The 12,038-nt window shown below is 56.5% G+C and overlaps 1 protein-coding gene across 9 annotated transcripts; it reads right to left on the bottom strand.

Moving 5' to 3' along the window:
- Positions 1 to 10,325, bottom strand: HOOK2 (hook microtubule tethering protein 2). 9 transcript variants are annotated; one of them, XM_061150183.1, is made up of 22 exons: positions 10,153 to 10,325; positions 9,541 to 9,626; positions 9,399 to 9,471; positions 8,400 to 8,450; positions 8,167 to 8,299; positions 8,002 to 8,069; positions 7,453 to 7,515; positions 7,065 to 7,145; positions 6,807 to 6,967; positions 6,581 to 6,721; positions 5,325 to 5,526; positions 4,931 to 5,041; positions 4,734 to 4,821; positions 4,274 to 4,343; positions 3,265 to 3,402; positions 3,097 to 3,169; positions 2,856 to 2,890; positions 1,173 to 1,255; positions 985 to 1,088; positions 709 to 819; positions 569 to 643; positions 1 to 470 (listed from the first exon to the last, which is right to left on the bottom strand). In XM_061150183.1, exons 1-22 carry the CDS (start codon positions 10,195 to 10,197, stop codon positions 321 to 323), a joined length of 2,142 nt encoding a protein of 713 aa, XP_061006166.1. In that variant the 5' UTR covers positions 10,198 to 10,325; the 3' UTR covers positions 1 to 320. The 9 variants fall into 9 exon arrangements, with proteins under 9 accessions (XP_061006166.1, XP_061006168.1, XP_061006169.1 ...); XM_061150185.1 differs by having other exon boundaries at positions 985 to 1,085; XM_061150184.1 differs by having other exon boundaries at positions 2 to 470; positions 569 to 640; positions 10,153 to 10,324.
- Between the last annotated feature and the right edge of the window lie 1,713 nt (positions 10,326 to 12,038).

Here is a 12,038-nt window from a genome sequence, read left to right as displayed (position 1 = left end):
CCTCAGTGCCCAGAGTCCAGCCAGGTCAGATTAAAAGTCTTTATTATTTTTCTTCTCAAATATAAAATCACTCTATCCCCTGGCAGCTCACTAACCCCAGGGAAAAAAATCAAGAATAAGAACCACATTGCTAAAAAGAGTAGGCCCATTCTTGCCTCCCACTTGCCTCCTACACTCTTGTCCCAGCTGGGAGAGAACGGGGCAGAGACTGTGACTTCAAGGCTCTCAAGCAGCCAACTGAGGCATAATTCTGGGTCCCCTGTGAGTTGGGGGAATCCAGGGTGGATTAAGCTGGGCAGGTGGCAGGGTCCTGCGATTCATCAGTGCTTGTCGGCAGGGCGCAGGTTCAGGGTTGCTAGGCGTCCCAGGGGTCCACGGCGAGCATTGGTGGCCAGCCGCTGCTGTGCCAGGAACGACTGGGCATGGGCAGGGGCCCGCTCTTCCCCAGCTCGCTGCTGCAGAGCCATGCCCTGAAGGGAGGGAGGGGCAGAGCTGGGGTCAGATGAGCCTCCAGGACACCAGCACCCCCCACGCTCCCAGTACTTCAGACAGGTAATGGTGCACTCACCATATTATACCAGGCACTGATGAGCAGCTTTTCTTCCTGCTCCCGCTGACTTCGACTCTTGTCAAAGTCCATCTGCTAAGGAGGGAACAGTGAAGGGACTGGATATACTGGGGGTAGTGAGAGGGGGTCAGGATACCCACCTCCAGGTGCCGAATTCGGATGTCCCGCTCCCGGAGCTGTGTCCTCAGGGCATGGAGATCCGGGGGAGCCCCCCCAGGTGGCTGCTGCTTGGGCTCCAGGCTCTGTATGACCTAGGGGTGGGGAAAGACACAGTCACGGTGACCTTGGCCCCACCGCCATGATGTAGAAGTCTGCGATGTGATACGGCAGGACAGGTGTGGGGACAGGAGGCAGAGAATGCCAAGTGGGAAGCAGAGGCCTGGGCAGGACGCCAGCGGGACACCCAGCATCCTCACCAGGCGCGCCCTGTCCACATAGCGGCGGTATCGCTCCTCCATGGCCCGTAAGTCCACGTCCTTCTTTTGCAGGCTGTGCTGAAGTTCCTCGATACGCCGGGCTGCTGGGGGGACAAGGTGGCCCCTAAGCTCTGTGCTGAGCTTAGGGGCTCCCCTCACCCATCCAGGCCGCTGAGCACCCCCCTTACTGCTGCTGTCCGTGGGGGGCTCCAGCTCCTCGATGTACTCGCGCTTCCGCTGCAGCTCCAGATCTGCTTCATGCAGCTTCTGCCTGTAGGTGGGGAGCCAGAGGCAGCCTCAGTTCCGGGCCCATTTCTCTGCTTCCCAGAAGTGCTCCTGCAGACCTCTCCGCCTGACTCCAAGCCTGGGGGCTATGTGCCCCGGCACCATCATCTCTTTAGCCATCAGAGCCGCAACTCTACATGACCCTCATCAGGTGGCCCCTGGACCAGCCCTCCCTCCATCTGTCCACTTCTCTCCATTCCACAGCCCACATGCTAGTTCAGGCACCATCATCCCTTGCCAGCCTTCTACTCTCAACTCTTCAGTTTCATTCTCCACCCAGCAGCCAGGGATCTCTCTAGAATGCAAATCTCTTCTAATGAAAGGAAATATAAGCTAATAGTTGGCATTCTGCCACCTGGAGCAAAACCCCAAAGATCCCCCTAAGTGAGCCTAATATCATGTATCATGGACTTGGAACATGGTATAACATCTAATAGTGAACCTTTGGCTATATCTACTAAAATTACAAAAGCATATGTCCTGGGAGCCACCCATTCCATTTTGTGTGTGTGTGTGTGATATGTTTGCACATAAACAAAATGATACATATATAAGATTGTACTTTGTTGCACAGATTGAAATTGCAAATGCCTAAAAGAATGAGTTAATTATGGTATTACAAAAAAAAAAAAATGCTATATGCCAGCCCTTCTGGACCAGAATTCTACAGAATTACGCCCTGATGCCTCCAGGTATTCATCCTCTATAAGGAAATAGCTATCTGTGCTCTAGGTTGGCATTAGGTACATTCTAGTCTTGGCAGAACTGAGAGAATAGTCATGAAAATCATCTTCTGTAAGGTCCAGTTTCCCCATGGAACCCCCATTGATAAAGACTGCTATATCAAGAAATTAATAATAAGGTCTCCCTTTATTTATTCATAAGAAGAAATTTCCCCAGTTAACTAGTTAAGTAGGGAAAGCAAAGTGTACATATTATACTACCTTTTGTGTAAATAAGGAATGAGAGTAAAAATCTATATTCATATTCATTTGAATTTGCTTTAAAAATTATAGAAAAATTTCCATAATGAACTAATAGGAATGGGGGTGGAATGGGGCAGAAACTGAGTTAATAAGGGAAGACTGAGATGTTTACCCTCTATTTCTGTATAACTTGGTATAACTTTTGGTTTTTAAACTATAATTGTGATAGCTAATTAAAATAGTTTCTTTATTTACTTAAGAAAGTTCTTTTTAATAAAGAACTATATTTTTTGGGAATTCCCTAGTGGTCCAGTGGTTAGGACTTGGAGCTTTCACAGCTGTGGGCCCAGGTTTTATCCCTAGCTGGGGAACTAAGATCCCACAAGCTGAGCTGTGTTGCCAAAAATGGGGGGGGGGGGGGGGGGGAAGTTTATCTTTTTTTAGAAATGCAAAAAAGTAATAAAAGGTGACTACCACTGTGTCACACAACCTTGCTGAAATTCCCTGACTCCCAATTGTTCCCCCAAAATAGTCCATACACCTTCCTTTGGTCCATAAGACCCCGGGTGAGCTGACCCCCTGGCCTCATAAACAACTCCCCATAGACACCAGATCCATCCCCTACACCTTTGCCCCAATCTTTCCCCCCACCCGACTCACAGATGTTCCTCCAGCTTCCTCTTCAGCAGGATTGACTGGGAGGAGAGAAGAGGCGCTGGGTGAGTGTGGGGATGAGGTGTCCAGAGGTCCCAACCTTCTCGGAGGGTGAGGGTCAGGAGTGGCACTCTGAGCCCAAGGTACTTACTATGGACTGCACGGGGCATCAGGCAGCAGTGGGGAGAGAAAGCAGGGTTAGTGGGGGCACAGGGCAGGGCCAGGCAGGGAGGAGGTGGGCACTCACGTCCTGCTCCTGCAGGGCCTTCTGAAGGTCCTCCACTTGGGCCCTCAGCTCCGACAGCTGCTGCTGGTTCAGCCTGCGGAGGTGGGGGCCCCGCTCAGTGCCTGCGCCCTCCCTCACGCCCCCTCCAAGCTTACTCGGGAGGCCCCCCTTCGCAGGGTGGGTCCTCACCGGTGCTGCGTCTCCAGGCCATGGCGCGCACGGTTGGCCTCCTCCAGGTGGCGCTGCAGCTCCTCCTGCCGTTCCCTGTCGTCTGCCTCCTGCTGGCACAGCCGCTTGTTCTCCAATTGAAGTCGCAGGAGTGTTTCCCTGCGGACCGGGAAGGAGGGAGCAGGGCTGGGGATGGGTCACCACTCAGGCCTACAGGGCTCCGGCAGGGAAACTGGGCGACGGGGCCGGGAGAGGGACAGAGGCCAGGGGAAGGGCCCAGTCAGACCCTGGGGTAGGGTTAGAGTACCTGGGACTGGGCCGTGGAGTGGGTGGGCGGGGCGCTGGTGGGGTGGGGCAAAGTGGGCGGAGCCATGAGCAGGGTCTAGGGGTGATCTGGGCAGGGCAGGGCTACACTGAGATGGGGCTCAGGGAAAGGAAAACACTGCAAAGAGAAACGCTGGACTGGGAGTTGATGTGGGCAGGACACAGGACACTGATCCCAGCGGGGAATACACTGAGAACAGGGCTGTGTCCTGGGGGCAGAACCTGATGCGGGGGACGCTGGGCAAAGGATTTTTGCCTGGGCAGTGGACACAGATGAGTTGGACCTAACTGGTGCACTGAGGGTAAATCCCAAAGAGGTCGGGTGAGCCACCAACAGGGCTAGAGTCCCAGCCAGGTGAAAACAGAATTAGAAGTGGGTGAGCATAAAAGGACTTCCGTGGTGGCTCAGATGGTAAAGAATCTGCCTGCAATGTAGGAGACCTGGGTTGGATCCCTGGGTCAGGAAGATTCCCCTGGAGAAGGGAATGGCAACCGATTCCAGTATTCTTGCCTGGAGAATTCCATGGATGGAGAAGCCTGGTGGACTACAGTCCATAGGGTGGGGGGAAAAAAGCCCAGCTAGGTCTTGGGAACCAAGCTGAGTAGGTCTGGCTAGTGGTAAGTACCTGCTCTGGGGATGGGGTTGAGGGTGGGAACTGGCAGGCTCCAGTGGGACCAGAGCTCTGAGTGACTGACCCCTGGATACCTGAGCTCTGCAGGTAGGATCTCGGCTGCTAAGTTTCCCACAGCCGGTGAGGTGGGATCCAGTGAGGGGTCTGGAGAATGTGAGAAAAGTCTTCAGGTGGCGCCACAGTTCCTGTCCCCATCCCTAGGATCCTCTTTGAAGAAGCATCTTTGGGGACTCAAGTTTGGCCAATGCCTGACTTAACACAAACCCCACACCCAGCTTGAAAGGGAGCCATGACATTTGGCCTGAGTTTGCCTTTGCTCGCCCCCTCAGAGCCCCAAAGGACAGCTCTTGCTGCTTTCCACTGGCCCATATCACCTATTTCCACTTGAGACTCCCTCCAGCATGGCCTTGCTCTGCGACCCCAAACTAGACAAGCCCTGGGCACTGCCTTTTATGCTTGCCCTAACAGCACATGTGGCCCGGTGAGGCTCCAGGCCAGCGCTCTCCCAGACCCTGGGATGAACCTCCAACTCACCGGCCTGGGCCAGCCCCCGAGGCTGCATCTGGGCGCAGCGCAGCTCCTCATTGGCCTCCCTCAGGGAGTCCCGCTCTGCCAACAGCCGCTGGAGGGACAGGGTGCAACAGGCCACTTGAGGCAGGATCGGCCTCCTGGGAAATGGGCTTTGCCTTGATGGGCAGGGTAGGGCTTGGGCAGTAGCACCTCAGCCTCACCTCCTTCTCCTTTGCCACCGACTCATACTTTTCCTCCAGATTGCGGCACTCGAATAGCCATTTCTCAGCCTTCATGGCCTCCTCTTGCCGTTGGCCCTGCAGTTCCTGAACCTGAACAGAGGCGAGGGGAGAGGACTATAGGGTGGGAGGGAGGGACAGGGACTGAGCACAAGGTGAAAGGGTGGGGCCAGAGGGACCTGCAGAAAGAAACTTGGAAGAGGCGGGGCTTGCAAAGCTAGGGCAGGGCGGGCCTGTCTAGAGGGTGTGGCCTCTATGTAAACGAGGGGGCGGGCTCTGGGTGGAAGGGCTCAGCACCTCGCTGAGGGAAGGCCAAAGTCAGTAGCCAGGCAAGAGGAGCCCCCACCCCAATCCGGGTCCAGGCTCCCACCCGCACCTGTCGCCGCTGCGCCTCAAGCTGGGCACGCAGGGATCCGGCCCGGCGCAGTTCTTCCTCCAGCTGTCGCGTGCGCTCCGCGTGGCTGGCGTTGCACTCCTCCAGCTGCCGCACCTGCCTTCGAAGCTCCCGCAGCTCGCCCAGGCGGCGCCTGCAGCTGTTCAGCGTGGCTTCCAGCTGCCCGGCGCGCTCGGAGGACTGCCTGGGGGCCGGGGCAAGTGGGAAGAGGAGGTGGGGGTCTGCGGTCAAGGGTTCAGCTTGGATGCGAGGCCCTCAGGGCAAGGGAAGGTGTCAGGTCAGCCTTGGGCATGTCAGCCTTGGGCATTTGGGTCACGAAGGTCAGGGGTCAGCAGGGACTGGTGATGTTGGGGGATCATTAGGGAGCATAAAGGAAGACCTAAACATAAATGGTTGTGTTCGTGCTTGGTGGCTCAGTCGTGTCTGACTCTTTGGGACCCCATGGATCCTCTGTCCATGCGATTTTTCTAGGCAAGAATACTGGAGTGGGATGCCATTTCCTTCTCCAGGGGATCTTCCCGACCTAGGGATGGAACCCGCATCTCATGTGTCTCCCACATTGGCAGGCAGATTGAGCCACCTGGGAAGCCCCAAACATCAATGGTTAGCCCAAGATCAAAATCAGGGGTTTTCTGGGGGACACAAAATGACTGGAGTTAAGAAGGAATGATGGGGCCCAGAGGGTCTGAGGAGACCCCTTGGACACTATGGGGTCATGAGTTGGCTGTGGGGCCAATAAGGGCATTGTGGGTGTGGGGGCCATAGAAGGGTCATGGGGGATCTTTGAGGCACAGCAATTTGGGGTTCTTGAAGGTATGGTAGGGGCTCACTAGGAACTTTTAACATTACAGGGGTGTCACGGGGATCACAAGAGAGCTCTTTGAGGCTACAGAAGGCACACTGAGGTTCAGGGGTGGGTACTATGGGGGCCCACAATGCACTTTGAGGTTTCAGGGATGCTGTGGCATCATAAGAAGGGGCAGTCAGTCATGTCATGGGGGGGTCAGAGGTGTCACCAGGGGCAAAGTTATTGCATCGTGGGGCCCTGGGGGGCCCACCATGGATCCAGGGACTTTGGTGTTCTCCAGAGGACATGATGGGTTCCAGGATAGTGTCTCAGGGTTCAGGACAGTACTTTAGAGTCTATGAGGCATTGTGAGGGCTCACTAGGAATTTGGGGGTTACAGAGGTACAATGACGTCAGAGGGGCAATCTGGCAGTGGGGACCTGCCACTCACCGAAGCTCATCCATCTCATCCTTCAGAGCCTGCGCCTCCTGGGCCAGGCTGGTCAGCGCTTGGTTCCGCTGCTGCAGCTCGGTGACCTCCCGCTCCAGCTCCACACAGCGCATGCGCTCGTCCTCCCTGCCACTCTCCAGCCTGGGGGACCGCGGAAGCGTCACGTGAAGGGACTGTACCTGCCCCAGGCCCCTGGTCTGCTGGCCCTGTCCCCGCCTGGCCATACCTGAAGTTCTCTTCCTGCAGCTGCTCCAACTGGGTCTGCAGCAGCAGCAGCTTCTTGGCAGTGAGGCCGCTGGCACCCTCATCCTCCGGCCGGCCCACCCGCTCCCTTAGAACCGCATTTTCCTGAGCCAGGCTCTGCTTCTCCTCTGACAGGAGAACCAGCTGCGGGCAGGGCATACAGATAAGCTGGAGCTGGGAGGGGAGGCTGTGCGGGCGACCCTACCCTGGGAGAACCTGAGAACCCCCATCTCGGCCCCACCTGCCGCTCCAGATCCAAACAGCGTTGCCGCAGCTCGTCCCCCTCATCAGCCTCCTCACTCAGGAAGTAGTACCTGCGGGACTAATGAAAGGAGTGGAGAGACGGGGGGAAGCAAAAAACTCAGGGATCCAGGGGAGGATGTGGAAAGGGAGGCTGGGATCTCCAGGGACAGAGAGGAGGGAGCTGAGAAACCCTCAGGATCTAAGAGAGAGCTGGGACCTGAGGGGACTGGAGGAAAGGCAACTCAGGAGCCCTGGGGACCTGGCAAGAGACTAGGATCCTGGGGGATGGGAGTGGTTTACAGGCTTAAGGTCAAGCCCCTCCTCCTTAGGCAGCCCTGGAAAAATCAGTAATAGGGGTGGACTTTAACAAGGTCCCCACCCCTTACCTGGCTATCAAAGTTCCCATATGTTTCTGGAGACAGGGAGTCAGAGGTGTCTTTGGTCATGAGCTGGAGCGAGGGGAGAGGGCAGTGGGAGAACACGGAGATGAGCTGGGGCCTCTGAGGGCAGCCTCCAAAGTTTCTACAATCCAGCCTAAGAATCCTCGTCCTTCAAAACAAGCCCAGTCCAGAGGCTGCCCCATGTATCCAACAAAAAGGGAGTCCTGGTCCTTCCTCCCCCCAACCCCCAGCTGCACTGCGAAGTATTTGGGATCCTAGATCCAGAGAAGGGACTGAACCCAGGCCATGGCAGTGGAAGCACTCATTCCTAACCACTGGACCTCCTGGGAATTCCTGAGACCTGGCCCTTTTAGCATGTTAGGTTGTGACTTCGAGCTGGGAGGAGCTGGCAGACACATGAGACAGAGAAATCTGGCCAGCTGAGTTCCACACAGAGCCCAGGCCTTACCAGGGCAGAGCCTGTGCCCAGCTGCCTCTGCCCTGGAAATGTCCCCTCCCCTGAAGCTCCTTGCCACAGTGGGCACCCCCACCTACCTCCTGGATGGCTTCCATCACCACATGCTGAACGGATTCCTCTAGTGTCATGATTCTCTGGATGTGCTCTGGGGGTCAAGGTGGGGGAGACTGAGGCGGGGGTCGGAGGGGCAAGGAGGGCTTTCTCGGGTCTTCCTATTAGGGACCACCCCTATCCTCCCATACCCTGCTTTTTCTCGCAACTGATGGCACAGCCCAGAACCAGCTGAAGCAGCTTGCCAAGCTCTTCTGGGTCTGAGAACTCGCCAATGAGGCTCACATCTGGAAGGTGCTGCTCCAAAATGGGATGCCCCAGGACCTGAGGATGGGGGGGGGGGGGGGGGCGGGATATCAGGGGCTCAAGGATTTTCCTCTGCTCTTCCCAACCTAACCCACTAAATCCTTTTATAGTTACTCACATCCTGGGAGTACTCCACTAGGCTCTGTAAGATCGCCTTCAGATTGCTGACCTGGGGAGGGGCAAGGAGTTGTGTCCAGGGTCCCAAAGGCCCCCAGAAGGGGCCAGGCAGACCCCACCCTGAACCTGTCTAGCTCATCCTCTTCTTCTCTGCCTCACCTCCTAATCCCTGGTCATCTCATCCTATTTGGCCCCATTCTCTGTCTGAATGTCCTCCCTCCTAGGATTGACCTGTCCAATTGCCTGCTCTTCTCCACCTTCCCATATTATTTACGTATACCAGAGATCCAGTCACTTCTCACCACCTGCCCCACTACCCTTTGACCCTAACCATCATCTTCTCTCACACGGATGGTTACAACAGCTTCGTCTTGCTGCTTCCCCTCCGTTCCTCCACAAACAGCCAGGGGGAGCTTTTCAAAGCCCCAGCCAGGTTTGTGTCTTTCCTCTACTAAATCCTTTCTTGACTTTACACTGCTTAAAATAGAATCTACCTCCCTGCTCCAGCCTGCCAGGTCCCTGATGACCTCATCTACCATTCTTACACCCCTGCTTTCTGTTCTAACCTCCCTGCCATCCATTCCTCGATCACACCAAGCTTATTCCCAACTGAAGGCCTTTCCATTTGCTGTTCCTGGGGTCTGGAATCCCGTTCCTCCAAATCTCACGTTGGAGATCAGCCCATCTAGAGTAACCACCCACCCACTCCCAGTTGGCTCTCTCACACGACCCAGCTTTTATTGGCTTCATAGAGCTAACTGCTATTAGAAGTCAATGTTAATGCTTGTGTATGCAGTTTTTTGTCTGTGTTACTCCTTGCTGCACACCCAGGCCTGCTTAATACAAGAATGAAGGAAAAAATACATAGTTAGCTAGTCCCCATACATCTGTCCCTCTTCCTGTCCAGGTCTGTCTGTTCATCACCCAGGATATGTCTAACTGACCGGTCCCTGATCAACTCTTCACCAGTCTGTCCCCCATTCCTGAGTCCACCTGTCACCTTCAGCCTCCGGTTGGGACCTGGGTCCTCTGAAATGCCCTGGAGCCACGCTTCGTTGAACCAGGAAGGGTCTCTGGGGGTGAGAAGGTGGGATGAGCTGCTGGAGGACTCCTCTGGGACCCTCCCCCTCAGCCCCACTCACATCTGGTTCAGCACAAAGGCTACTGCCAGGCCACTGCTCAGGTCCTGGGGGCTGGTACAGGGGGGCGGGACATTGAATGTCTGAAGCTGAGGGAGGAGAGGAAAGTGCAACAAGGAGAATCAGGGGCGGGGACCAAGGAACCACGCCCCTTTCTCAGACTCTTCTGGTCAGCAGGACCCTCACAGGGTTGGGCGGAAGTTGCTGGCCAGTTGCTCCAGCAAGCCAGCCCCGTGGGGGTGTGGCCTCTGCTCACCTGGACCGACCAGAGGGGGCGTGGCCTCACTCTACCTCTGCCCAACAAACTCCGCGCGACCAAGCGAGGGCAGAAACACAAGTCACCTGGTCCCCATAGGTACCACGTGACCAGACCAGCTCACCTGTGCCCTCCCCCTCCACAAGACCCAGCCACAAAGGGGCGTGGCCTCACCTGTTCTTTCCAGCAAAACTGCCACGTGACGGGGCAGGTGCTCAGGCCAGAGTCCAACTGCCTAGCAGGCCGACGACCCCTGCCTCCTCCCAGCCCCAGGACGGAGGGGTGGACAGAGCCAAGTTCGGGGCTCCCGGGTGAGAAGAGCAGGCGTACACCTGTCCGTGGCCCCGCCCCCGACCTACCCAGGTGAGCAGAGACCCGCATAGTTCGGCCTTGTCCATGCTCATGGCTCCCGATCGGATTCGACCCCGGCCGCGCAGCCCCGCCACCGCAGCGGCGACCAGATCAGCCAACAGCGAGCGCCAGCAGCCCGGACCTCCCGCTCGGCCTGGAGCGCCGCCCCGCCCCTTGGCGCAGGCCCCGCCCTAGACACGTGATCTCCGCCGGGCTCCAGCTCCGGCCCTCATACCCGCCATCTTGGATCCGGGAAGCCGTTTGGGCGCCTGTACTGCCGCTAGGGGTCAGTCTGGGCCAACCTTGCGCATCCCCAGGGTGGCCTCGCCTCTTTTCCTCCCCGAGCTCTTTTTGAGGTAGTGGAGACCTCGCCGTCTTTCCTCAACCGAGGTGGAGTTGCCCCACCCTGTTATGCAGACGCATTCACGTCCCTTCCCTTCAGCTGAAAGAAATTCTGCTGTCTAACCACATTATGATCGGAGCCTTTGCGCGGGAGAAAGGCAGGCCATAACATATTCTATGGACTTAGGGAACACTGAAGGATCTTCCCAGTGGAGGGGATTTGATAGTCTTGCTCAAGGGTAGACAAGGGCATTCGGGTCCTAAGTCGAGGGCAGGATAGTTAGTCCTGGGTGGTGAACAGACATATTTGCTTACCCTGGATCCGTCCTTCACTAAGCTTTCCCAGCCTTTTCCCGTCTCTGAGCCCTGCGCCTCAGAACCCATTACCGGGCCGGCCTGGTCGCCTCGGCCCACCAGGGGGCGCCCGGACCGCAGCCTAGAGGCGAAACGACGGGCCTACTCTGAGACCCCTGGGCAGTGAAGAAGGCTTAAAAGGAAAGTGCTAACAGTACTACGTAACAATAAACTCGCAGTCACTATTTATGGAGCGCCTACAGAATGCAGTTCTGCGCTAAGCGATTTAAATATATAGTTGGTTGGAATCTCCACGACTCTAGGTAGCAAGTGCTCTCATAATTCCTGGTGCGCAGGCGAGGAAAGAGGTTCTGGGTGGATCCGGCTTGGGGGGCTGGGAGACGGGTAAAGCCCCGGCCGGCGTCCTCTGACGCCTGAGTTGCCCTGCAGTCCCTCCCCCGCGGGGCGGGCGAGGTAATGAGTGGTAATTAGAGGTTATTAGCTGTACCCAGAGGGAGGGGCGGGCTCTGCTTTGGGGGTGGGTCTAAGTCTGAAAGGAGGGGAGCGGCTCCTTGCAACCTAGAATCTGGTACTGGCGACCCCTGCCCGCCCCCCCACCCGCAGCAGGTTGGGCAGGATGATAACAGCTCCCCTCTTAACACCCCCTCCCTGCATTCCATCCCTTCTCGCAGTATCGCGGGAACACAATCACTCTAGCACAGACTCCAGCTTACAGCCCACTCAGACGCGCGACCGCACACACGCAGGGACCTCGGAGGCTCGTCTACAACGCCCACATCCCCTTCCCGAGTCGTTTTCAGTCTCCATCCCCTGGGAGCAGAGCCGAGCGAAGGAGTAGGGAGGAAGGGGACAAGGGCCGGCAGTGCGGGCTTCCGGACTGGGCTTCTTCCGGCGGGCGTGAGAACAACTGCCATTTATCCCCTATCCCGCACCCGTCAGGGAGAGAGAGGGTGCTGCCAATAGGGGGAAACGGGGGATGGGCGGGCTGCCACCTGGCAGACATGGAAGGTGAGCCGGAACTACGGCTGTGACAAAAATGGGAGGCTGGGAATATTTGTGTGAGGATGTAGTCACCCAATGTTGGGGGACGTGCTGGGACCGCCAAATATTTGGGAGTAGGGTCTCCGATATTTGCAAGACCCGCAGGGATCTTGATGTTTTGGAGGAATCTAAATATCTGGAGCATGGACTTGAATTGTTTTAACGTTGCCGTGATATTATAGGCGTTATAGATATT

The sequence above is a fragment of the Dama dama genome, chromosome 9 (genome assembly GCF_033118175.1).
Source record: "Dama dama isolate Ldn47 chromosome 9, ASM3311817v1, whole genome shotgun sequence".
NCBI classification, from domain to species: Eukaryota; Metazoa; Chordata; class Mammalia; order Artiodactyla; family Cervidae; genus Dama; species Dama dama.
The sequence above is the reverse complement of the archived record's forward strand: the minus strand, read 5'-3'. Positions and strand labels throughout refer to the sequence as shown.

Excerpts from the sequence above, each read along its gene's own strand:
- HOOK2 (XM_061150183.1), bottom strand. The coding sequence starts at position 10,197 with ATGAGCATGGACAAGGCCGAACTATGCGGGTCTCTGCTCACCTGG. Across the intron at positions 8,451-9,398 it reads GTCCCAACCGGAGGCTGAAG|GTCAGCAATCTGAAGGCGAT; the intron begins GTGACAGGTGGA and ends GCCCCTCCCCAG. Across the intron at positions 3,170-3,264 it reads GGCCTGGAGACGCAGCACCG|GCTGAACCAGCAGCAGCTGT; the intron begins GTGAGGACCCAC and ends CCACCTCCGCAG.